Source organism: Moschus berezovskii, chromosome Y (assembly GCF_049115385.1).
Source record: "Moschus berezovskii isolate FMDL1 chromosome Y, NW_MosBer_1.0, whole genome shotgun sequence".
Lineage (NCBI taxonomy): Eukaryota > Metazoa > Chordata > Mammalia > Artiodactyla > Moschidae > Moschus > Moschus berezovskii.
This window is the reverse complement of record NC_142489.1, coordinates 3,461,118-3,488,152: the sequence shown is the minus strand read 5'-3', so window position 1 is coordinate 3,488,152 and position 27,035 is coordinate 3,461,118. Positions and strand designations below refer to the sequence as shown.

At 55.1% G+C, this 27,035-nt stretch overlaps 1 protein-coding gene across 1 annotated transcript; it reads right to left on the bottom strand.

Annotated features, from left to right (window-relative positions):
- Positions 1–26,532, bottom strand: LOC148772996 (granulocyte-macrophage colony-stimulating factor receptor subunit alpha-like). The gene is made up of 12 exons (XM_088834366.1): positions 25,210–26,532; positions 21,674–21,767; positions 17,232–17,374; positions 14,821–14,947; positions 14,575–14,704; positions 11,565–11,749; positions 9,331–9,464; positions 7,980–8,003; positions 5,808–5,943; positions 4,845–4,938; positions 2,999–3,080; positions 1–280 (listed from the first exon to the last, which is right to left on the bottom strand). Exons 2-12 carry the CDS (start codon positions 21,738–21,740, stop codon positions 98–100), a joined length of 1,305 nt encoding a protein of 434 aa, XP_088690492.1. The 5' UTR covers positions 21,741–21,767; positions 25,210–26,532; the 3' UTR covers positions 1–97.
- Positions 26,533–27,035: the final 503 nt, after the last annotated feature.

Sequence of the window (27,035 nt, the reverse complement as noted above, 5' to 3'; positions counted from 1 at the left end):
AGGTGTGTGCAGCGGTGGCCAGTGGGCGGGGAAGCAGGGGACGACGTAGCAGAGGCTGAGGCAGTCGGATCGGGTGGCGGGCGGCGGACGAGTCGAATCAGAGTTCTCTGTGTTTGAGCAGACGGCACCCGGAAGGGATGTTTTCGTAAGGGTTGCGGGCTGGGGCTGGACCTACCATCTTTGCTGGTCCGCTCGCCAGCGACCGGGCTTCCTCCACGGTGAAGATGTCCTCGGGGTCCTGGGAGGCTGATGGCAGGTGGCCTCCCCACGAGGCGGTCTCCTAGAAGCGAGGACACAGCACACAGGTGAGGCCATGCTCTGCAGTCCCTGGTCCTCCCAATCAGTGGTACTCATGACGGCCAGATGGTGGAAAGGGCCCATGTATCCACGGTTGGATGATGGATGGACAGATGATGGACGGATGGATGATGGAAATATGTATGTATGGATAGATGGATGGATGATGGACGGATGATGGGTGGATGGGTGATGGATGGATGGATGATGGATGGATGATGGATGGGTGGATGACGGATGGACGGGTGATGGATAGATGGGTGAATGGATGGATGGATGATGGATGGATGGATGATGGATGGATGGATGGATGGATGATGGATGGATGGATAGATGGATGGATGGGTGAATGGATGGATGGATGATGGATGGATGGATGGGTTGATAAACAGCATGGAGTCCATCCACACAGTGGAATATTACACAGCCCTGAAAAGGAGTGGTCTGACACAGGCTGCAACAGGATGGACCTCACACACACGCTGCTCAGTGAGAGAAGCAGACACAGGAGGACACACGCTGTGTGACTCCATTGATGGGAATCGTCCAGAACAGGCAAGTCCACAGAGACAGCAAGTGGGTTTGTGGTTGCAAGGGACTGGGTCAGGCAGTCAGGCAGGGGAGAAGTGACCGGTGATGTAGGCAGGGTGTCCTTGGCGGCAATGACAATGTTCCGGATCTAGACAGAGCTGATGGCTGCACAATGTTGGGAACTTGCTAAATGCCCCAAACTGTTACTTTAATGGGTGGATTCTACGCCATGTGAGTGAAATCTCAATAATGCTGTTTTTTTTTTTTAATAAAGAATGAACACATGATAGGTACAATCATCTCTGAGATGCCTGCAATCCAGGTGGAGGGATGGGTCTTTGCCATCTCCCGGGGAATCACAGAGAAGTCGTTCCCGAGTTTGAACACACCCTCCCCTGTCTTGGCGTTACCTCTGGTGGACGCCACACCCCCCACCTAGCTGGTGTGCCCAGACCCCAAGTACGCAGGTGACCAGAGGGATCAATGGCCTGGGGAGCCAGGTGGGTGGCTGACTGAAAACGCGGGGAGCCCCACTCCCCAGTTTAGGTAGTGGGTGATCCTGGCTGGCCTGAGGCTGAGAGTCAGGGCTGGGGGTGGAAAGTTCACAACTCCACCCTCCAGGAAATAAGGACCCTTGATGCCAAGCCACCGAGTCCCACATATAGGACCACACATTTGAAGCACTTGGGGGTCGCCTGTGCAGGGCAGCAGGCTTCCCAGGTGGCGCTAGTGGTAAAGAACCTGGCTTTCAATGCAGGAGACCTGGGTTCGATCCCTGGGTGGGGAAGATCCCCTGGAGGAGGGCATGGCAACCCACTCCAGTATCCTTGCCTGGAGAATCCCATGGACAGGGGAGCCTGGTGGGCTACAGTCCATGGGGTCGCACAGAGTTGGACACGACTGAAGTAATTTAACACGCATGCATGCATGTGCAGGGCAGGGGGGTAAGGCCAAAATGGGACCCCTGCAAGGTTCAGATGGTTGACAATCTGTGGCTTCATCATTTCATCTCAACAGCGCTAAGCACAGTAAACCATGGTCACACACAGGTTTTATCCAGAAACCCCAAACTCTTGCTTTGGAGCCAACGGGCTCCACCGAAGAAGCCCAGGGGCACTCAAAGAAGGGGAGGGGGCTTCTTGGGGAAATGGCTTCGGGCTCAGAACACAGGCCGTGCTTTAGGGGCACCTCCGCTTTCTCAGGGGGACGGAGGCACGTGTGGGGGAAGGGGAGATGAAGCCAGGGGCACAGAGCTGCCCCCGGAGGGTCCCCGCGTCCCGCCAGCACGGGGTGGGGAGTGGGTGGGGGGTCGGGAAGGTCGTGAGTCACACGGGCGCCCTCCCGCCGAAATTCAGCACCCACAGGCTCGCATACGGGGCGCCTGGATCGGAAATGCGGTCTTTGCAGATGCCACTCCTGCAAGATCCCAAGGTGATCGCGTCGTGGTTTCCACGGCGACCCCAGAAAGGGATGAAAACCAAGCTCTGCAGTTTCCCACGTGGACATACGTTCGCCTTGTGGCGCCTTCTCTACTTCGCTGCAGAAGCAGCTGACGGTGCAGGCAGCTGGACGCCCGTGTGCCCTCCACTGCACGAGCCCTCAGCCCTGCCCTGCACGCCCGTCCCTGCCTGCCCCGCACGCCCCTCCCCTCCCCTCTCCTCTCCCTATGCCTGCCCTAGGTCCCTCCCCTGCCCTAGGCCCCTCCCCTCCCCCCTCCCCTCCCCTCCCTGCCCGCCCCTCCCCTGCCTTAAGCCCCTCCCCTGCCCTAAGCCCCTCCCCTCCCTCAATGCTCCTCCCCTGCCCTAGGCCCCGCCCCTCCCTCCACGCCCCTCCCCTGCCCTAGGCCCCTCCCCTCCTTTCACTCCCCTCCCCTGCCCTAGGCCCCTCCCCCTCCCTCTCCACGCCCCTCCCCTGCGCTAGGCCACGCCCCCTCCCTCCACTCCCCTCCCCTGCCCTAAGCCCCGCCCCTTCCCTAAGCCCCTCCCCTCCCTCCACGCCCCTCCCCTGCCCCTGCCCCTGCTCTCCGCCTCCACACTCCCGTCCCCTCGCCTGCCCTGCCCTCCTGCGGGCACTGACCGCCCCTGAGCCAGCCTTCAACACCGAGCATGCTTGCACCTCCCCCCGCGTGTCCGAGCGCTAGTCTCCGAGCCCAGGCGGCGGCCTCGCTCACCTCCAGGCTGGCCAGGAACGAGCCGGCGAGTTCCTGCTTCACCTGCGGGATGGGCGGAAACAGCTTCTTCTTCAGGGACAGCCTGGCGGGAAAAGACGACAGACGCTGGCCCTGGCCCCCGTCCCGAGCCGGCGGGTCGGTGCTGGGGGCGCCCCCAGGGCTCTGGGCAGGGAGGCCGGGTGCCCCGGGGGCCGCTCACCGCCCGACGGAGATGCCCGCCTCAGCGCCGTCTGCGGGGCGGGCCCGCGAGGACAGACGGCTGAGGCAGGAGACCCTGTCCCCCACCCCCGAGCGAGGAGCCCTGGACCCCAGACCCCACGCTGTGGCCAGAGCGGAAACCCAGAGGCAGGCGGCCCCGGGACCCGGGCGCGGCCGGCTGCAGCCTCCCCACCAGCCGGTCTGCGCAAACTCGGCGAGCGAGTGACCGCAAGAGCCTCCAGGGACCCGAGCCCCTCTGGGCGTCAAGTGTGCCCCCACACCAGGCCCCAGAGTCTCCTGGACGCCATGCAAGCACCGCCAGGACACCCCGTCCTCGTGTGCACGCGCGTGTGCGCGCGCGCGCGCTCTAAGTCGCTCAGTCACATCCGAGTCTTTGCAGCCCCGTGGACTGTAGCGGCCAGGCTCCTCCGTCCCTGGCACTCTCCATCCAGGCAGGAAGGCTGCAGTGGGGTGCCATGCCCTTCTCCAGGGGAGCTTCCCCACCCGGGGATCGACCCTGCAACTCTTAGGTCTCCTACCGTGGCAGGTGGGTTCTTTACCGCTAGGGCCACCTGGGAAGCCCCCGTGTGTCCTCACAGAATTGCCTTCTATATGAGAGCCCCTCGACACCCCATCACTGATTCCGGTCCTGGTGAATGAAACGTTCCAGACACATCCAGCGTGGATACGAAAACACCCACAACTGCTCTCCGCACGCCGGCCGAGCCGCCTGCCGTGGGTCTCCTATGGGTGGCCTTTCTCCGATCACTGCAGGGCGGTCCCCTGGCTTTCAACACAGCTGCACGGGCGTGAGGAGGCAGCCAGGAATGGGCGCGGAGCCTGCGTCTGCAGCTGCAGTGGGACGCCACACAGCCCGGGTCTCCCCTCGGGCCAGAGTCCAGCCCTGCGTTCCTCAGTTCAGTTCAGTCGCTCTGTCGTGTCCGACTCTCTGCGACCCCGTGGACCGCAGCGCGCCAGGCCTCCCTGTCCATCACCAGCTCCCGGAGCTTGCTCAAACTCAGGTCCGTGGAGTCGGAGATGCCATCCAACCCTCTGATCCTCTGTCCTTCTCCTCCCGTCCTTTGAGAAACGGGGGCTTGGAAATGGGCGAGCAGCTCGCTGCCACCCCCGTGTGGCGGCTGTGGCTGTGGCCGGCTTCCACCACAGGCTCGGTTGAGCCTGCAGGGGCCCCTGGGAGGCATTTCTGGATTGTGACGCCAGGGACTGCCCTCTAACTGGGGCACTCGCTTTGCCCAGCCACGTGCTCGGCACCCATCTTCTGCACAGGCTTATGCTCTCTGCAGAGACACCTGGCCTCACCTCTCTCTTGGAAGCCTCTTTTTAAAGTTCACTCCTTCAGGCACAAAATCAAGAGTGCATTTGGCACTAACCACACAACCCCTAGGAACACAGGAAAATGAAATTGTGCCGTGACTCGGCCCCACGACAGACCAATGTTGAAACACGGGGCCCTTAATAACAGCCACTCCGTGCTCCCAACCCCTCCACCCTGAGCAACCTCCACGGTGCATCCAGAGTCTGGGATTCTGGTCACTCCGTGGGGCTGCAGTGACAGGCGTGGGCTCTTCTGTGTGTGTGTTCTGACCTGCCGTTTTCGAGTTTATTTGGGGGTGTGTGTGTGTCTTACCTTTTACAGAGGAACATCAGGGCCATGCCAAACAGAACCGCGGCCCCCACCGCCAGCCCGATGGAGACCACCAGGAAATTCTTCTCTGGGACACCTGGTGGGCAGAAACACAGAGGGTCAGGAGTGACTGGATGGTCCGGTTTGCACACACGGGCCCTGCCTGCCCATCCCTGGTATCGGACGACAGGGCGGGGGACGTGGTGGCGGAAGCAGGGCTGGAGAGGAGCAGGGGGGACCTTCCAGACAGAGGGACCCCAGGGATCTGAGAAGGACGGTACCAAAGCATCTATTCTTCTGGGATCCTGCGCCCACCACACCCCACTGTATGTCACTGTCCCCAACCAGTCCATCCTAGAGGAAATCTATCTGAATGTTCACTGGAAGGACGGATGCTGACGCTGAAGCTCCAATGCTTTGGCCACGTGATGGGAAGAACTGACTCACTGGAAAAGACCCTGATGCTGGGAAAGACTGAAGGCAGGAGGAGGGGGCGACAGAGGATGAGACGGCTGGATGGCATCACCGACTCGATGGACGTGGGTTTGAGCAAACTCTGGGAGACACTGAAGGACAGGGAGGCCTGGCGTGCTGCAGTGCACGGGGTTGCAAAGAGTCGGGCACAACCGAGGAACTAAACAACAAATCTCCCCACCTCCCGCCTTGACACGAAGGCACGATCAACACTGCACAATGCCTTCCTTGTCAGTGGGTATTAACTTTCAGTTCTGCACTGCATAGCCAAAGGCATGAATGTGTAATTGTGAAATGTCAAGGGTGACAGAAAGAGGTGTGTGTGAGCAACTGAACCACAAAAATGAAGGTGAATCGGTTTGAAATAAAAGAGAAACGGAAAAAAAAAGAGTAGGCTTGGACAGCAAGATGCAAAGGGAAGGTCATTCCTATCCCCGCCCCAGCCCCCCGCAGGTACATGTCAGCATCTGCAGGTGTTTCTGGGAGACTCACCGAAACGGTGCGTGGAGCTCCAGTCACTCCAGATTTGAAACTGCACGTGTTGAACCCTCATGCGGACGGTGTGCTCTCCTCTCACGTCAGAGCTGGGCAGTCTGTACTCATTTTTATATTGTCTGCTTAGAAAAACCTTTGAAAGAGAAGAGGACCTTGTGACGGCCACAAATACCAGACTGGAAACGCAGAGAAGGCAGAGGGTGTGCCCCCTGACAGCTGGGGGCACAGCGGACCTGCCGCCTCTGGTCCATCCCTCCCAGCCCACGGTGGGGGCCCGACGGGGCTGTGCCGTCTCACAGCCGGGGCTCCCATCACTTCGTGGCAAACAGGTGCGTAGAAAATGGAAACAGTGGCAGACTTTATTTTCTTGGGCTCCAAAATCACCGCAGATGGTGACTGCAGCCATGAAATTAAAAGACGCTTGCTCCTTGGAAGAAAAGCTCTGACAAACCTAAACAGCGAATTAAACAGCGGAGATATCACATTGCCAACAAAAGGTACATGTAGTGAAAGCTATGGTTTTTCAGGTCATCATGTATGTATGGTTTTTCAGTGGTCATGTATGGATGTGAGAGTTGGAGCATAAAGAAACCTCAGCGCCAAACAACTGATGCTTTTGAACTGTGTTGGAGAAGACTCTTGAGAGTCCCTTGGACTGCAAGGAGATCCAACCAGTCCATCCTAAAGGAGACCAGTCCTGGGTGTTCATTGGAAGGACGGATGCTGAAGCTGAAACTCCAATCCTTTGGCCACCTGATGTGAAGAGCTGACTCACTGGAAAAGACCCTGATGCTGGAAAGATTGAAGGCAGGAGAAGGGGACGACAGAGGATGAGATGGTTGGAGGGCATCACCGACTCGATGGACATGAATCTGAGCCACCTCTGGGAGATAATAGAGGACAGAGGTGCCTGGCGTGTGCAGTCCATGGGGTCTCAAAGAGTTGGACACGACTCAGACACTGAACAATAGCGATGAGGACTCTCAGCTGTCCGCCTGCGTCCGTGCCTCCTGCAGAGTCCCCATGCCCTTGGGACGTGGGCTTGCGGTTATTCTGGGTCTACACAGACGGGCGACTTCCCTGGTGGTCCAGTCGTTAAGACTCTGCACTTCCACTGCTGGGGATGCATGTTCAATCCCTGGCCCAGGAACTAAGATCCCGCGTGCCTCGCGGTACAGCCAAGATAAATAAAATAAAAATGCTTTAAAGAGACTGTTGAAAGAAAAAATAAAAAGCAAAAGGATTCTACACACAGGACTCAGGGTGGGGCAGGAACAGGCAGGGCACAGTCAGACTCAGATGCCCATGGATGTCTCACCCACACTCACACACTGGACAGTCCTTTTCCTACCGCTGGGGATCAGAGCATGGCAGTCCCTGGACGCCCCCTGGGGCTCTCCTGGCACCTGCAAGTCTGGAGAGGCTGGGTGGTCAGGGAGGAAAGGGGGGTGTGGCCTGGGGGTGCCCGGTGGCTCCAAGGATCTGGGGCTGAGCTACGTCCAGAGTCTCCAGGGGAGAGTCTTTCCCGCCTCTTCCAGCTTCGGGGGGCTCCGGGCGTCCGTCCCTGGGCTGGAGGCCGCCTCCGTCCCGTGTCTGCCTCTGTCTCCACATGGCTTCTCCTCTGCGTCCATGTCTCTGCCCTTCTGTGTCTTATAAGGACCCTGTCACGGGGTTTAGGGCCACCCCCATCTAGGAGGACCTCATCCCAGACCCTTCACTCCATCACCTCTGCAGACCCAGACCCTTCACTCCATCACCTCTGCAGACCCAGACCCTTCACTCCATCACCTCTGCAGACCCAGACCCTTCACTCCGTTACCTCTGCAGAGACCCCACTTCCGAATAAAGTCCTGCTGTGTGCTTCTAGGTGGACCTGACTTCTAAGGGACCCTTTCAGCTCACTGCAATGTGGGCTCCGCAGGAGCAAGGAGGCCCATTCGGTACCACGATGTTATTCCGGCCGCGAGGAGGGTGACACCAGGCTGCCTGAGCTGAGTCAGAGGCGTCTGGGGGACCGCAAATTCTCCATCGGTCCCCAGAGCCTGGTGAGCCCTAAACGGGGGTGCAGAGGGACTCGGAGCTGAGCTGAGCACCCTGCCCGCCGAGTGAGCACCTATGAGCATCTGTGACCCAACCACAGAGGCGGCAGAGAAAGCAAGGCATACTTACGGGTTGTCTCTTCGAAAAGCTGCCCTGTAAGGAGAGAGCACAGGAGAGATGCTAAGTGCCTGGCCTTTCGGCTTTGTCTGCAAATGCAAGAACCCTGTGGGAATCCCAGGAGCGCTGTGACGATTATTTTAAGCTGGCGATAATCGTGTTTCCGCAGATGCAGGGATTTAAAAGAGGCTTCTCGGAGTTTCTCTCATCAAGCTGAAAGCAAAGAGCTCCTGGGAGCGAGTGCTAAGTTTCTGAGTTGCCTGTGACTCTTTGTGACCGCATGGACCGTAGCCCCGCCAGGCTCCTCTGTCCGAGGGATTCCCCAGGCAGGAATACCGGAGTGGGTTGCCGTTTCCTTCGCCAGGGGATCTTCCCCAACCCAGGGATCGAACCCACGTCTCCTGTATCCCCTGCCTTGGCAGGTGGATTCTTTACCCAAGTTAGTGTTGTGCGCGTCGCTCTGCCGTGTCTGACTCCTTGTGACCCTGGCGTCCTGGTGGTTAGGACTCTGAGGACAAGGGTTCTATCCCTGGTCGGGAACAAAGACCACGAAAGATGTGTAGCCAAAAAGGAAAAGAAGGAACACATTTTTTTTTCCCCAGAGAAGGTTTCCTCTCGTCTGCTGGTCTTTCGTTTATCCATCTGGGAAGGAAAGATGCTACCTTTCAGTATGTGACCTCCATGCGGGAATGAACCAACTTTCATTTATTTATTTTTTTTGTTGGGGCCCCTGCTCTGAGGGAACTTGCCTTCCACGGGGTGGACAGGGGCAGACAGCAGACGTGGATGAAAGCCCTAAACGGAACCGCTAGAACCACGGAACCCTGAGACTCCAAACACGAGCACCCTCTTTGTGGCCTCGGGCGACGCAAGCCGCTTTCCTAGGTAGGAAAACCCAGAGCATCGATGACAGGGAAAAAAAAAAAAGTTCCTAAGTGACCGTCAGCAGAAATGAAATGCGCAGGGACTTGCCTGCGCTGTGGGGGTGGGCGTCCGTGGTTAATGCCCTGCCCGCCGATGCAGGAGACATGGGTTCGACCCCCTGGTCCAGGAAGACGCCGCGAGTCGTGCAGCCACTAAGCCCATGCATTGAAAGTACTGACCCTAGAGAGCAGCCTCCGCTGTCTGCGGCTGGAGAGAAAGCCCACGTGCAGCAACAAGGGCTCAGCGCAGCCAAGAATAAGAGAAAAGAACAATTCTGAGGTGGGCTGAGCGGCCCTTTGAGGACAAAGAGGCAGGAAAGGAGAAGCTAGAAGAGACTCGTGAGGCAGAGCGGGGCGTCCGAGTGTGTGAGGGGGGTGGGTGGACCCCAAAGCGAGCGGAGAGGCAGTCCGCGTCTCTGCAGGAAGGGCCAGGTCCTCACCGCCTTCTGGATGTCCAGCGCGTAGCGCAGGACGCTGTTGGACAGGCTGTATCTGATGGCGGGGGCGTCCCAGCGAATCAAGTAATGCGACACGTTCTCCTTGACGGTGAGGTTCGCCGGCGGGTTATACTTTTCTGAGAAGAGACCCAAGCAGGAAACAGGGTTACAAACCTGCAACCCACAGGTGTCCAGTGGGCCACAGGCAGCAGAAGGACATCCCCCGGGTAAGCTGGTCCCATTTCCGTGTTCTTGCGTAAAACCGGACAAAGCCTGAATCTTAAAGAAGCAAACCTCAGGTCAGCTGAGCGTGCATCCTGGGCTTGTCCGCTCCTGGCCGGGTTCCCCCGCCCTCTGCCTCTACCTTGCAGACTCGCCGGAGCCCCAGGCAGAGAGGCTGGCATGCGAGCTAAGTCGCTTCAGTGGGGTCCCACCCTTTGTGACCCCGTGGACAGTAGCCCCCGCCAGGCTCCTCTGCCCATGGGGATTCTCCAGGCAAGAACACCGGAGTGGGTTGCCATTAGGAGAATGTTCTCTGGGCACATCCCTGGCCTTTTCCGGGACACCCTACAAGCGGCAAGTAGACTCAGCCAGTATCTACATGGACCACCCAAGCAGCCAGACTTGGTGTCAAGTCTTGGAGTCACGAGGGCTTCCCTGGCGGCTCAGATGGTAAAGAATCTGCCTGCCAATGCAGGAGACTTGGGTTCGATCCCTGGGTCGGGAAGATCCCCTGGAGAAGGGAAACAGCTACCCATTCCAGTATTGTTGCCTGGAGAATCCCACAGACAGAGGAGCCTGGCGGGCTACAGTCCCTGGGGTCGCAAAAAGCTGGACACGACTCAGTGACTAAACACCAGCACTATACATCTTTGCTGCTACGTCACTTCAGTCGTGTCCGACTCTGTGTGACCCCATAGACGGAAGCCCACCAGGCTCCCCCGTCCCTGGGATTCTCCAGGCAAGAACACTGGAGTGGGTTGCCATTGCCTTCTCCATACATCTTTACGTGTCTGAATTATTTCAGTTCTCATGATACCCCCCCAAGCCCATCCATGTTGCTGCAAATGGCAGAATTTAAATCTTTTTTTTTAATGGCTGAGCAGTAGTTCATTGTGGGATTCCCAGGTGGCGCTAGTGGTAAAGAACCCGCCTGCCAATGCAGGAGACGTTAAGAGACGTAGGTTTAATCCCTGGGTTGGAAAGATTCCGCTGGAGGAAGGCACAGTGACCCACTCCGGCATTCATGCCTGGACAATCCGACGGGCAGAGGAGACCGGCAGGCCATAGTCCACGGGCTCGCTGACAGTCGGACGTGACTGAGGCGAGTTAGCACAGCATTTCACTGTACATATCTTCTTTATCCATTCAGATATGAATCCTTCGATGGCTTCCTTACCTTAGCGATCGTCAAGCACGCTGCTATGAACACTGGGGTTCGTGTTATCTTTGTGAACTAGTCTGTTCAGTTTTGTGTTTTTGGTGTTTTATTTTTTTTAAGATATATAATAACCAGGAGTGGAATGGCTGGGGCATACGTTACTTCTGTGTTTAGTTTTTTTGAGACACTTCCACACCGTTTTCCACACCTCCATGCAGTTTGGAAACCACAAAGAATTGCACACGACTGAGGGACTAAACACACACACGCCTGAAGTCACCCACGGGCCCAACTCAAGGAAAACACACCGGCCAGCCCAGCGGATGGTCTGTCTGGAACCGGACCCTGTGACATTAGAGAGTCCCCCAGAAGGACACTAGGTGCCCTACACAGAGAGGAATTCCTTTGCAAGACTGCGTCCGCCAGTCCAATTCGTTCACGTGGGACGCAAGCATACACATCCCACCCCAAGGGAGAGTGACGACCGTCTGTCTGCCTCCCTGCATCTCTGCTTGTTGTTTAGTGGCTCAGCCGTGTGCGACTCTTTGCGACCACATGGACTGCAGCACGCCAGGCCTCCCTGTCCATCACCAACTCCCGGAGCTTGCTCAGACTCATGTCCATGGAGTCGGTGATGCCATCCAACCATCTCGTCCTCTGTCATCCCCTTCTCCTCCCACCCCCAATCTTTCCCAGCATCAGGGTCTTTCACCCCTAATCTAGATGGTGCTGAGGCCAGTCTGGAACGCAACGCGCAGCCTCCAGAGCCCTGGGACAAATGCAAACGCCATGAAGCAGACGGCTGGCAGAGGAGCAGAGGAATACTGGGGTGCGGTGGGGGAGGTGACCGTCTTACCCAGCCTAGGGCCGTTCACGCTAGGATAGTCCAAAAACTGGATGTCCGTCTCAGTGCTGGTTCCGTTCACCAGGAAGAAGTAATCGTCCGTGGTGTGGCCTTCGCCGAGCTCGTCGAAATGGCAGCCCACGCGCGTCCCGGCCGAGTCAAGGAAGTAGTGGTCGCACTCGGACACGTTTCCATGCCTGTGACGTCCAGCAAAGATGTCAAGGAGAAGCTAAGCAGTGCATATCCTCCTAGGGTTGTTCTTGTTCAGTGGCTCAGTCATGTGTGACTCTCTGAGACCCCCTGGACTGCAGCCCGCCAGGCTGCTCTGTCCGTGGGATTCTCCAGGCAAGAACACTGGAGTGGGTTGCCATGCCCTCCTCCAGGGGGATCTGCCCAACCCAGAGATTGAACACGCATCTCTTACATCTCCCGCATTGGCTGAGGGTTCTTTGCCATTGGCCTCACCTGGGAAGCTCACATATATAATGCACACGCCGTGTCTGTGTGTGTGCACGCTGCGTACCTGAAGCTACTGTCCTTCAGTTCAAACTGTACTCCAATTGTTGAAAATAATACAAAATGGCTAATTTCCTGTCAGTCTCAGAGCCACGGGGGGATTCACAACTTAGAGCCACGTGAAGGAGAAAGGGAGATGGGAGTTTTTGTCCCTGGATGTTTGGAAACTGTAGATCGACGTCCTCCAGTCTCAGAAGAAACATTTCTGGACTACCGGACAGGCTCAGCATTTAGATCCGATCCCGGGAAGGAGGGCATGGTGACCCACTCCAGGATTCTGGCATGGAGAATCCCCTGGACAGAGGAGCCTGGGCGGGCCACAGACCGAGGGGTCGAAAAGAAGGATAGCAAAGCTCCCTGAGGCCTCGGACCGGGACAACGGCGCTCCAGCATTGACCATCAGGACCCCGTGAGTCCCTGCTCCATGGGGGCCACGGCTCTCCCAGCATCAGCCTCAGGGCCCTGTGAGTCCCTGCTCCATGGGGCCCACGGCTCTCCCAGCATCACCATCAGGACCCTGTGAGTCCCTGCTCCATGGGGCCCACGGCTCTCCCACCATTGAGCATCAGACCCTGTGGGTCCCTTCTCCATGGGGGCCCACGGCTCTCCCAGCATCAGCATCAGACCCTGTGAGTCCCTGCTCCATGGGGCCCTCTGCTCTCCCAGCATCAGCATCAGACCCTGTGAGTCCCTGCTCCAGGGGGGCCCACGGCTCTCCCAGCATCAGCATCAGACCCTGTGAGTCCCTGCTCCAGGGGGGCCCACGGCTCTCCCAGCATCAGCATCAGACCCTGTGAGTCCCTGCTCCAGGGGGGCCCACGGCTCTCCCAGCATCAGCATCAGACCCTGTGAGTCCCTGCTCCATGGGGGCCCACTGCTCTCCCACCATTGAGCATCAGGACCCTGTGAGTCCCTGCTCCATGGGGGCCCACGGCTCTCCCAGCATCTGCATCAGACCCCGTGAGTCCCTGCTCCATGGGGGCCCACTGCTCTCCCACCATTGAGCATCAGGACCCTGTGAGTCCCTGCTCCTTGTGGCCCACGGCTCTCCCAGCATCAGCATCAGACCCTGTGAGTCCCTGCTCCATGGGGCCCTCTGCTCTCCCAGCATCAGCATCAGACCCTGTGAGTCCCTGCTCCATGGGGCCCACGGCTCTCCCAGCATCAGCATCAGACCCTGTGAGTCCCTGCTCCAGGGGGGCCCACGGCTCTCCCAGCATCAGCATCAGACCCTGTGAGTCCCTGCTCCATGGGGCCCTCTGCTCTCCCAGCATCAGCATCAGACCCTGTGAGTCCCTGCTCCAGGGGGGCCCACGGCTCTCCCAGCTCAGCATCAGACCCTGTGAGTCCCTGCTCCATGGGGCCCTCGGCTCTCCCAGCATCAGCATCAGACCCTGTGAGTCCCTGCTCCATGGGGCCCACGACTCTCCCAGCTCAGCATCAGACCCTGTGAGTCCCTGCTCCATGGGGCCCTCGGCTCTCCCAGCATCAGCATCAGACCCTGTGAGTCCCTGCTCCTTGTGGCCCACGGCTCTCCCAGCATCAGCATCAGGATCCTGTGAGTCCCTGCTCCATGGGGGCCCATGGCTCTCCCTGCATTGAACATCAGACCCTGTGAGTCACTGCTCCATGGGGACACACGGCTCTCCCAGCATCAGCATCAGACCCTGTGAGTCCCTGCTCCATGGGGCCCACGGCTCTCCCTGCATCACCATCAGGATCCTGTGAGTCCCTGCTCCATGGGGCCCACGGCTCTCCCTGCATTGAGCATCAGACCCTGTGGGTCCCTTCTCCATGGGGGCCCTTGGCTCTCCCAGCATCAGCATCAGACCCTGTGACTCCGTGCTCCATGGGGCCCACGGCTCTCCCAGCATCAGCATCAGACCCTGTGACTCCGTGCTCCATGGGGCCCACGGCTCTCCCAGCATCAGCGTCAGATCCTGTGAGTCCCTGCTCCTTGTGGCCCTCGGCTCCCCCAGCATCAGCATCAGACCCTGTGAGTCCCTGCTCCATGGGGCCCTCGGCTCTCCCAGCATCAGCATCAGACCCTGTGAGTCCCTGCTCCATGGGGCCCATGGCTCTCCCAGCATCAGCATCAGACCCTGTGAGTCCCTGCTCCATGGGGCCCTCGGCTCTCCCAGCATCAGCATCAGACCCTGTGAGTCCCTGCTCCATGGGGCCCACGACTCCCCCAGCATCAGCATCAGGATCCTGTGAGTCCCTGCTCCATGGGGCCCACGACTCCCCCAGCATCAGCATCAGACCCTGTGAGTCCCTGCTCCATGGGGCCCTCGGCTCTCCCAGCATCAGCATCAGACCCTGTGAGTCCCTGCTCCATGGGGCCCACGGCTCTCCCAGCATCAGCATTAGGATCCTGTGAGTCCCTGCACCATGTTGGGGGCATGGGTCACCCAGCATTCATATCAGGACCCCTGTGAGTCCCTGGCCCTTGGGACAAGCCTGTGCCTGTCCCAGCATTCATCATGAGGTCCCGAGCCAGGCTTACAGAGCGGTCCACATGTACAGCTTATACCGCACGTCTGCAGGGGCAGCCGGGCCCCGCGTCCAGCTGCAGTTCATGAGTCGGATGTTGTAGATGACGCACGATAGGTTCTGGGCTCCGGAGCCCTCCTTTCCTGGGAAGACAAGACAGCCAGATCGTCACCGACAGCCGTGTCCTCACCAGCGCCCCGCCGGCCATGCGGACGCCGGGCACCGTAGGAAACGTGCTCAGTGGCCTCGGAGACCTTACCTAGGTTTTCAAAGTTCAGCTGGTATGAGAAGTCCTGGCCCTCAGAGGTGGCGTTGATGGTCAGTGTGGCCCCCCTGTGCAGGACGGCGCTGGAAAAGGTGCAGAAGTAGGTGTCGTTGTTTCTGACCTGCAAGCCGCAGAAGCGAGAATAAATGTTCCACCTGTGTGTGGGCTCCCTGCGATCGGATTCGATGCTGCGACAGTTGCAGCGACTTGGAGCGGGTGGGGGACCCTGACAAGGACCCCGTCCTTTTTGATTGCCGAACAGGCAATGTGAGATGAGTTTCAGCTGTACAACAGCGTGGTTCACCATTTGTAAAGGTTATAAAATAACATTTCGGGGCTTCCCAGGTGGCGCTATGTGGTACAGAACCCTCCTGCCAACGCAGGAGAAGCAAGAGACCCGAGTTCGATCCCTGGGTCGGGAAGATCCCCTGGAGGAGGACGTGGCAGCCCACTGCAGGATTCTTGCCTGGAGAATCCCATGGACAGAGGAGCCTGGCGGGGCTACGGTCCATGGGGTCGCAAAGAGTTGACGATCACTGCAGAGAGTTAGCCTGCATGCACACGCTCCGTTTTTAGTTACAACATAAGGAGCTCCAACCAGTCCATCCTAAAGGAGATCAGTCCTGGGTGTTCATTGGAAGGACTGATGCTGAAGCTGAAACTCCAATACTCATGCCACCTCATGCGACGAGTTGACTCACTGGAAAAGAGTCTGATGCTGGGAGGGATTGGGGGTGGGAGGAGACGGGGACGACCGAGAATGAGATGGCTGGATGGCATCACTGACTCGATGGAGGTGAGTTTGAGTGAACTCCAGGAGTTGGTGATGGACAGGGAGGCCTGGCGTGCTGTGATTCATGGGGTCGCAGAGAGTCGGACACGACTGAGCGACTGAAATGAACTGAACTGAACTGAATATTGGTTCAGTTCCCTGTGTTGTGTCATATGTCCTGGTAGCTTATTAACTCATGGTAGTTTGTTCCTCTCACTCCTTTTCTGTTAGCTTCCCCTTCCCACTTCCCTATCCCCGCTGGTCACCACTAGTTTGGTCTGCGCATCTGTGAGTCTCCTTCTGTTTTGCTATATTCCCTAGCCTGTGGCATGTTTTAGATTTCACGCACAAATGATATCATCCGATATTTGTCTTTCTCTGCCTGATGTGTTTTGCTCTGCCAATACCCTCCAGGTCCATCCACGCAGCTGCAAATGGCAGCTGTTTGTTCTTTTTCATGGCTGAGTAATATTCCTTTGCATATACGTACCGTACCACACCTTCTTTATCGCTTCATCCGTCATTGGACACCTAGGTTGCTTCCATGTCCTTGCTATCGTGAACAGGGCTGCTGTGAGCATTGGGGTGCTTGGATCTTTTCAAATTAGGGTTTTGAGGATCCTGAAACATGCCCACTTTGGCCTGAAGATTTTTCAGCGCTAAAGGCAGTTAAGAATCAATAAATGCAGAGCCAGTTGTGATCTGCATAAAAGCAGGCATAGATTTCCCTTCGTGAAAGGTGGCATACGCATCCTATCTTATCCATATCAGATCCGGGAGGTTGATCTTTACCACTTAGATGGGGAAGTAGCTTCAAGGCGACCTCGTAAAATAACTTTTTTTTCTTTCTTACACTGCACCGTGGAGCTTGTGAGATTTCAGTTCCTTCACCAGGGATTGAACACAGCAATGCAAGCCGAGAGTCCTAACCGCGAGGAACTTAAGGAAGTTAAACGAACTGTAACTTAAGAAACTTAAAACACTCTTCATCTTCCATTTGTTTCCCTCAGTTCAGTTCAGTTCAGTCGCTCAGTCGTGTCCGACTCTCCGCGACCCCATGAATCACAGCACGCCAGGCCTCCCTGTCCATCACCAACTCCCGGACTTCACTCAAACTCATACATAACTTCTCAATCATTTCCCCACAGTTTTTCAGCCCCAGAAACCCAGATCCCATTTTCTTTGTCTTCTCACATTTTTGTAACTTACTACCTTTTGTTAAAAACCCACACAAACTCCCTAGTCCGATCACTTCATTTCTTTTCTGCAAAGCCTCGTTTATGTGAAAATTAGAAATGTCGGGACTTCCCTGGTGATCCGTGGTTAAGACTCTGCACTTGCAGTGCAGGGGGGCTGTGGATTCGATTCCTGCCAGGAGAACTAAGGTGCCATATGTCATGTGGCCAAGAAAAGAAAAAGAAGAAGTGAATAAACTGGGATGCCTTTTCTCCTGGAAATCTGGCTTTCGTCCACTTCTTCTGCAGACCCCCGTCACTGAACCTAAGAAGACGGAGGAAGTACGTTTTCCAGCCAAGAACGTTAAACAGTGAGAAGCTCAAGAGGCATTTCACAGGGAAATTCAAGACTGACAAGGAGCAGACAGGCCCACAGGACGTGAGCCACCAACACCCACCTGCGGCTCTTGGCTGGTGTCGGGGTCAAGGGGCGTCGCTATCCCGCATGTCTGCTGAGTCACGATCCTCCGGGAATTCCAGCTTAATATTTTTTTCCTTGAATCTAGCGTCACGTTTACAATAGGAGATTCCTTCTCTCCTGCTGAAAGTAAAAACAGGACGAAAAGGACAGTTAGGGAGAATCAGGGCTTCCCTGGTAGTTCAGACGGTAAAGAATCCGCCTGCAGTGCAGGAGACGCAGGGTCTGTCCCTGGGTCAGGAAGAGCCCCTGGAGGAGGGCATGGCGACCCACTCCAGGATTCTTGCCTCTGTCTCGGGGACAGAGGAGCCTGGCCGGCTACAAGAGTCACACACAAATGACTAAACTGGGGGACTAAACCACCACCAACATACAAGTGTAGTATGTGAATATATTATAATGTATTAATACATGTATAGTACATGCACACATTATCATATATAAACATATATCTTTATATTTATGTATTATGTATTATTAATTCTGTTAATTCCTATATTATATAACATACATTTTATATTATTATGTTAAATATATTATACAATAAATATAACACAGATATATAATACATATATTTATATATAAGTAAATATATAAAATTCCTGGTGGCTCAGAGGTTAAAGCGTCTGCCTCCAATGCGGGAGACCCGGGTTCGATCCCTGGGTCGGAAAGATCCCCTGGAGAAGGAAACGGTAACCCACTCAAGTATTCTTGCCTGGAGAATCCCATGGATGGAGAAGCCTGGTAGGCTACAGTCCACGGGGTCGCAAACAGTCGGACACGACTGAACGACGGAACGGAACGGAAAATATAACTGTAAATATGACACAATATATTACAGTACAATATAGAGCACATATGTCTATAATATTGAGAGGGTAACGGGCAGGAAGGCCAGGGCTTTCTGAACGGAGGAAATAGGGTGCAAGTGTCAGATATTTTTTATCTCTCTCTTAAGCCGCAGGAAGAAATAAACTAGTGATGTATTTTTTTTCCCTCTCTATGCAAATTCAGAAAGAGGTTTCTCCTAAAATACTGTGTTGCCAGAATGACGCCTGGTTCCACCTGAACTTAACTTTTCTCAGAGCTTGAGCTAACCGATGCATTTTTCTTACAGAAGTGTTTGTCTTAAGCTATGCTAATGTACTACGCGTTTACCCCAGACCCTTGTCTTCAGGTCAGTTCCGCCTAATGGCTCAGAACTGACTTGACAAACCAGTATCTTATACTTGTAAATTGTTCTCTTAATCTCTGTTAATGAAACTATCTACTTGTATGGGAATCTGCTTTTCTTCAAGATGCATGTCAGTCGTTTTATGGCCTGGGATGACTCACCTGCTGCCAAGATTATCTCAAAATGCATCTTGTGAGTGAAGGGCCCGATCCACTCTCTGCGTTTTGAAACATTTCCTTCCTTTAATTAGCAGACTGCTAGTGACTACATAACATCCAGCTGAAGACCAGCAGCGGGGCACTCTTTCTGCCCCCTTCTGACGCCTATGTCAGAAGCTTTCACTGTCTCTTTCACACTTTAATAAAACTTTATGACACAGAAGCTCTTGAGCGATCAAGCCTCGTCTCTGGCCTCGGATGGAATTCTTCCCCAGAGGCCAAGAATCCCGGCGTGTTTGTGTGGTTCAGCAACTCCCTTTCAATATGTGACTATGTTCAGGACGACGTAGGGATTCACCAGTTTTAAAGGTGGTCATTCCCTGACAGTTATTATAAAACATGGGACATATTCCCCGCGTTTTACACTCCATCCTCATGTCTTATCTATTTTGTAGTTTGATCTCCTTCCTCTTATAAATCCCTGCCCCTGTCTTGCCCACCCCGCAACTTCCGTCTCCACACCGGGAACCGTTAAACTGTCTGCTACCCCTGGGAGTGGGCTTCTTTTCTGTTATATTCAGTAGTTACCTGTATGTTTTAGATGCCACATATGAATGACACCACACAGTATTTGCCTTTCTCTGCAATTAGCTATTGTATTCTGATGTGGACCATTTTTTTCTTGTCTTTTACCGAATCTGTTACAACACTGCTTGTGATTTATGTTTGGCTTTTTGGCCACGGGGCACGCTGGGCGGGGCTCTTAGCTCCCCAACCAGGGGTTTGAATCCACACCCCTCTACATTGGAAGGGGGAGACCTAAACCACTGGAGCACCAGGGAAGGACCTAAGCGAGCTCTTTAACATGAATAATGCAGGGACACTCAGGAGCGCGTGAAAGATGGTGGGCACCACCAATCATCAGAGGGACGCAAATCCAAGCTTTGGTGAAACGCCGCGTTGTCCCCATGAGATCAGCTGTGTGCTGTGCTCAGTCAATCAATCGTGTCCGACTCTCTGTGAACCCATGGACTGAAGCCTGCGAGGCTGCTCTGTCCAGGGGATTCTCCAGGCAAGAATACCGGAGTGGGTCGCATGCCCTCCTCCAGGGGAATCTTCCCCACCCAGGGATGGAACCCACACGTCTAACGTCTCCTGTATTGACAGGCGGGTTCTTTTAGTGCGACCTGAAAAGCGGTGCCACAGAGATGTCTACCCATAGTAATAATTTGAAGAACCAGAAGATAATCGTTGGAGATAATGCGTAGGAGCCGGAACCCTCCGTGTGGGTGCTGGTGTAACTGAGCGGCTTCCCCTTTCTGGGCGTTCAGGAAGGAGGAGGGGACGGGTGAGCTGTGCGTGTGTGTGTCTGGGGGTGGTGGTGTGCGGTCCCGGGGAGCCCCCTTTGAGCTGGGCATTGGCGTGAAGGAGCTGGTGCTGGAGAGGTACCACCTGCCGGGACAAGCCTGCCCTGAACGAAGACATGCTCACCAGCCGCCTCAACTTCTCGAGTCTTTTCTCTGCTTGGCCTTTTCAGATGCATATAAATCTTTTACCTGGCTAAATACAACCTCTGGCCAGAGCTGACCCTGGAAGAAAGGTGCGCCCGCCTCCCCAGTTTCCTAGGAGGAGAGAACCCAGCTGCAGCTGGAACCTAGCTCCAAACGGCAAACCCACCGGAGGTAATGGGTAGTGGTCATTCAGTCTCTCAGTCGTGCCCGACTCTTTGCGACGCCATGGACTGCAGCACGCCAGGCCTCCCTGTCCATCACCAACCCCCAGAGCTTGCTCAAATTCATGTCCATTGACTTGGTGATGCCATCCAACCATCTCAGCCTCTCTCATCCCCTTCTCCTCCTGCCAGGTTCAGAGTTTTTTTTTCCAATGAGTCAGCCCTTTGCATTAGGTGGCCGAAGTATTGGAGCTTCTCACATCAGGTAATGCGTTGGACTTGCTTCTGTCATGGGGTGAGGTATCTTTCCATCTGAGTGACCTCATTAGCGAGCTGCCCACGATGCACAATCTGCTCTGGTTCTGGGCTTATTTCACAAGAAGATTGTTTTCTTTCTCTGCATGCTTCACAGAGAGGCTTCCCGGGAGTTTTCAGGGGATTTCATTTTCAATGATGGAAAGCTGGCTTAAAACTCAACATTCAGAAAGCTAAGATCACGGATTCCGGTCCCATCACTTCATGGCAAATAGATGGGGGAAAAATGGAAACGGTAACAGACTTTATTTTCTTGGGCACCAAAATAACAGCAGATGTTGACTGCAGCTGTGAAATGAAAAGGCGCTTGCTCCTTGGAAGAAAAGCTATGACAAAACTAGACAGCATCTTAAAAAGCAGAGACATCACTTTGCCAACAAAGGTACATATTGTCAAAGCTGTGGTTTTTCCAGTGGCCATGTATGGATGTGAGAGTTGGACCATAAAGAAAGTTGAGCGCCGAAGAATGGATGCTTTTGCGGTGTTGGAGAAGACACTTGAGAGTCCCTTGGACTGCAGGGAGATCCAGCCAGTCCATCCTAAAGGAAATCAACCCTGAATATTCATTGGAAGGACTTATGCTGAACTTGAAGTTTCATTACTTTGGCCACCTGATGGGAAGAGCCGACTCATTGGGAAAGCCCCTGATGCTGGGAAAGATAGAAGGCAGGATGAGAAGGGGACGACAGGGGATGAGACGGTTGGATGGCATCACCGGCTCGATGCACACGAGTTTGAGCAAACTCTGGGAGATACTGAAAGACAGGGAGGCCTGGCGTGCTGCAGTCCATGGGGTTGTAGAGTTGGACACGACCGAGTGATTGAATGACAACAACCCTAATATAGGCAGCAAATCTGACATTCCAGCTGAGTTTGGGATTTGGGGCTGGAGCTGTAGGACTCTCCCTCACCTGTGAGTCCCTGATTCTGCTGAATGGTAAAGGTATCCACCTCTAGAATGATTTGTAAGAAGACCCCATTCGCCTAGCAGCGATGGATGGTACTCCAGGTCATGAGAGACTTTGTTCTTTCAGCGGTTAGGAGGGCGGCAGCCCCCACTACATGTTGGACTCCCCAGCGTTGGAAGACTTGCTGGCACTTACCCAGGACTGTGGAGCGTGCTGAGTTCAGGAGTACCAGGAGGCTTACAAAATCCAACAGGACCACCATGCTGCAGACCTGAAGCTGGACCTAAACCTCCAAAGAGGAGACAGCAGTTCAGAAAACAGATTCCAATCAAGGCAGGAGGACTTCCTTCTTAGCACAACCTTCAGGCAGTCATTGGGAATCAGAACCTAGCTGCCGGAGCCTTTGTGAGTAGAGACAAATGGTAGGCCCAAGGCACTTGGCTCGGGGCCAGACAATGTTGCCTCATATCCCAAAGTGGCTGCCATGGACCTGCATTCTCATTACATACCCCTTCTTCTGTTCACAGGTGGCCTCACCTCTTCCACCTCTCTAAAGGGTTTTTGGTTTGTTCATATGTCCCTATTTGGTCAGCAATATTCCATCAGAGCACAATGTGAGGTTATCATCCTCCTTGTACACCTCTGGGTTACCTGGCATGATCATAGTCCATTTTTGTAAAATTTTTTTTATTGGGAGATAACTGCTTTGCAAAATTGTGCTAGCTTCATGCACTGGAGAAGGAAATGGCAACCCACTCCAGTGTTCTTGCCTGGAGAATCCCAGGGACGGGGGAGCCTGGTGGGCTTCTGTCTATGGGGTCACACAGAGTCGGACACGACTGAAGTGACTTAGCAGCAGCAGCAGCATGCCATACATCAACGTGAGATTCTCTTGTAAATTCTGTTTGAAACTCTATCCAAAGCATCAGAAAATTTAACACATATTTATGATGACAAGTCTCACAAACTGGGATTAAAGAAACATTTTCTGGGCTCTACCCAACCTGTTTTTCTCCCCTCAGCCCACTACCACTGGTCCACATTACTGCTGCTGAGAGGTATACTTGGGAGTGGCTAATCAATATTATTTTAAGCTGACACTCTCCTAAGTGGTCAGTGAGGGTCTGGGGAGGTGACACCCCCAGTGAAAAGAAGGGATGTATGATGAGGATGCTGGGTCCACAGCATCCACTTTGGGGCATGAGGCAACTGTCTGTCCCTGAGTCAGGCACCCTGTTTCTTCCATTTTCTTCTGTTCGCAAAGGCCCCTGCAGGTAAGAACACTCTGAGCAACAACCTAGCGGATAAACCATGCCTTAAGAAGATCAGCTGACTCCTAAACACTTACCTCCCCTTTGAGAAAACTGCTCCTTTCACCAGGGCAGCAAGAAAATAAAAGTCTGTAAGAAGTCCTAGAATATTCTGATGGAGGTTCTTTTTATGTTTGGTGATTATAGGTTGTGTTTTGTGCATTTGAGTAGATTTTTTTTTTCCTCTGATGTCTTCACGACTCTATGAAGACAAAGAAATGGGCATGCCCTTGCTGCTTGCACAGAAGTGATCAGGAGGGAAGCTGCAGGCAACCTGCCTGACAATGAAACACCTTTGCAGGGGGAGCTGATAGCAGCCAGGAGGCCACCAACCACATGGGGCGCAAGGACGCTCGGCATTTCGGCTTCTTCTGGGGGACCGCTGCCAACCTCTTCTGAAGACGAATTCATCTCCGTATCTAGGGTGGCCTCCTTTCTGCCCTATGTCTCAGCAGTGAGCCAGAAGCCTTCCTATTTAGGACGGACCGAGGCAGGGAAGGACAGGGCTTCAGGAACCCACGGCGTGCGTGCCAACTGGACGCCTCTTCCCTGGCAGGTGGTGAGGAACAGAACGTGATCGGGACGGGGGAGGGCGCGCAAGTGCAGTGCCGCCTCCGTTTTCATAGATTCTGTCCCCAAGGAGTGGGGCTCTTTGCTTCCTGTGGCCGAAACTCGTGCATCACCCCAGCGTTTGGAGAGGTCTCAGCTCTGCCCGTGTGTGCTTTCAGGGGGCGTGTGTGGGAGTCCCCGGAAACGTCTCTGACCATCATCACCTCACCCGCCGCCTGTATCCTGCACGTCTCCATGAAGTCAACTGCCTCCCGGGCCATTTTTGCTGCAAACGCTCATTTCTTCCCTTCCTGATTTGGCTGAGCTGGGGGTGAGCTGCCACATGTGGGGTCTAGTCCCCTGACCAGGGATGGAAGCCACGCCCCTTGCATTGGGAACGCGGAATCTCAGACACTTGGCCACCAGCGAAGTCCCAGACCCTCACCTCTCCTGCTTATGGCTCAGTCGTGTCCGACTCTTTGCAGCTCCACGGACTGCAGCCCCGCCAGGCTCCTCCGTCCTTGGGATTTCCAAGGCAAGGATACTGGACGGGGTGGGGGGGTTGCCATTTCCTGCTCCAGGGGATCTTCCCAACCCATGCCTCCTGTTTCTCCTGTTTTGGCAGGCAGATTCTTCACCCACAAAGCCATCAGGGAAGCCCCTCACTTCTTATCCGTGGACAGACATCTCCATCTGTATTTCTAAGTCGTGACGGGGATGCTTTGAAACGTAGCCCCGGCATCTTGACGTCCCCGAAGATAAGGAAACGTCATGAAATGAGTTCTGAAGATGGACTCGGTCTGGTACCCATCCACATTCTTCCTGAGGTCCCCGTGCGTGTGTGCGTGCTCACTCACTCAGCTGTATCCGACTCTTTGAGACAGCGTGGAGTGTAGCCTGCCAGGCTCCTCCGTCCACGGAATTTTCCAGGTGAGAATACTGGAGTGGCTTGCCATTTGCTTCTCCACCCAAGGAACCTAAACGTCCCCACTGGCTACCGATGGCTCCCAGATGCTTCGCAGCACAAGGCACGGAAAGGCTTCCTGGGGGAATCTGACGGTGGTCCAGCGATGACGACTCTGCACCCTCTGGGTTCAGTCTGAGATCCGACAAGCCGCGCGGTCAGGAGGTTAAAAAAAAAAAAAGCTTCACTTGTTTCTGAGCACAAGCTGACATCCCCCGCCACTTCTGTTAACTTTCATGAGGATGGAGTGAAGGTTATCTCAGTTCTGTGCTTTCTGGGGGAGAGACGCACCCCATACCCTCACTGGCACGTCATCAGGAGCCGGGTCAGAGGGAGCTATGTCCCCACCGAGGGTCTGTGTCCCCAGCGAGACCGAAGGGGATGGGAGTGGAAATCAGTCCCGTGCGTGCTGTCCCAAGAGAACAAAACCGTCAAGGACTTCATAGCTTAAAGACACCCCCAAAGGAAATATTTCACAGGTAGATAGGCTTCCCAGGTGACGCTAGCGGCGAAGAATCCACCTGCCAAGGCAGGAGACCCAGGCTCGATCCCTGGGTCGGGAAGATCCTCTGGAGGAGGGCATGGCGACCCACTGCAGTCTGCTTGCCTGGAGAATCCCATGAACAGAGGAGCCTGGCGGGCTACAGTCCATGAAGCCGCAGAGAGTCAGACACGGCTGAGCGACTAAGCACGCACGCAGATAACACGGCGTACAGAGTCACGCCCCACCAGACAGAGACTCCCCGCCACGTCCGTCGGAAATGCAGAAGAGCCAGTGTCCACCCTTCCCTTCCCGAAGCTCGTCTCTCCCAGACTCCGATCTCCCGTCCCATCACAAACCCACGTGGTCAGAGGATCCTAGTGGCCAGAGCAAGCCCGCCCTAAAGATGGGGGAACCGTCCACTTACCGGTCTGTCAACTTTCTGGGTCTTTCTTGCTCAACTGTCCGAATCCGGGGCTCCTTGAAGCCGCTGTCCTGCCCGCCCAGGATACGTGGCGGGTGGGCAGTGCTGGACACCTTGGTAGCAGGTTTTCTAGGCGGGGAGGCCCCCAATGCCCTTCCGGATGTAGGATTTGGAGGCCGGTACGACAAAGAGCCTGAGTCTGGTCCTCCGCACGAAGACGCTGTCTCTCTCTCCTCTCTTTAAATGGAGCCTCCCCTAGGTCAGTAATTGCAGAAATAATCTCCTATCAGCAGAGCCTTCCTCGTCACGGAGTGACCGGCCCACGGTTATCATCATCTCAAGGAACAGGAAGTGTCATAACACAGTCCGGATTCCCTCTCGAGCAAGTAGCCTGCCCTTCAATTTTTTTGTTTGGTTTAATCAACCTCCCAAGGTTCCTCTTTTAGCAGCAGGGGGGCTGGATGGCCACTTGGCTTTCCTGCATCTCCTGGTCGGGGGTGGCGGCGTGTCAGCTCGGTGTCCCCGTGTTCGGGAAACTGGCTTCTCCTTAGAGCATCTTCTCTGTACACTGGGGAGTTTGTTCCCTTTCAGCTCGGAAGCTCTGCCGGAGGCTGTGACTGGCTCTTGCCTGGGTCTGTGTCCCCCGGGGGCCTGGGGGCGGAGGGAGGGAAGAACTGAGCTGACTTTCAGCCCATGTCTCCCTAAGGAATGACTCACAGCCCTTTGCCATCAAGCGTTACTGAGTCGTGTCTGACTCTGCGACCCCACGGACTGTAGCCTGCCAGGCTGTTTCCAGTTTCCCCATCTATTTGCCATGAAGCGATGGGACTGGATGCCATGATCTTCGTTTTATGGATGCTGAGTTTTAAGCCAACTTTTTCACTCTCCTCTTTCACTGCCATCAAGAGGCTCTTTAGCTCCTCTTCGCTTTCTGCCATAAGGGTGGTGTCATCTGCATATCTGAGGTTATTGATATTTCTCCCGGCAGTCTTGATTCTCTCAGCTTCCCTGGTGGCTCAGAGGTTAAAGCATCTGCCTGCAATGCGGGAGACCTGGGTTTGATCCCTGGGTTGGGAAGATCCCCTGGAGAAGGAAATTGCAACCCACTCCAGTATTCTTGCCTGGAGAATCCCATGGATGGGAGAAGCCTGGAGGGCTACAGTCCATGGGGTTACAAAGCGTCGGACATGACTGAATGACTTAACTTTAACTTTGAACTTTCAATATTGATTCCAGCTTGTGCTTCTTCCAGCCCAGCATTCCTCATGATGTACTCTGCATATAAGTTAAATAAGCAGGGTGACAGTATACAGCCTTGACGCACTCCTTTTCCTATTTGGAACCGTCTGTTATTCTATGTCCAGTTCTGACTGTTGCTTCCTGACCTGCATACAGGTTTCTCAAGAGGCAGGTCAGGAGGTCTGCGATTCCCATCCCTTTAAGGATTCTTCAGTTTGTCGGAAGCCACACCATCAAAGGCGTACTCAGTGAGGCAGAAGTAGGTGAACATGAGATTGGAAAACGTCTGCTCTGGCCCTGAGGCCCCGGGGTGGCAGGAGCTGCAGGCACCCAAGGGTGCGAGCCGCCCTAGCCCTGCGGGATTACGCGTGGGACCTGACTCAGGGAAGGAGATGGAGGATGCGCAGAGGCCGTGAATCTGCGACGCCACGTCCTGTTTCCACCTCTGACGCGGCACACACACCCACGGAAGGACCGGGGATGCCTAGCGTGGCCCCCGGAGCGAGCAGGCACCACCCACTGCAGAGGCCGTCCCCCCGTGTCTCAGACAGAGAGACGGGGCTCCCCGGGACCCTGCGGCCCTAACCAGT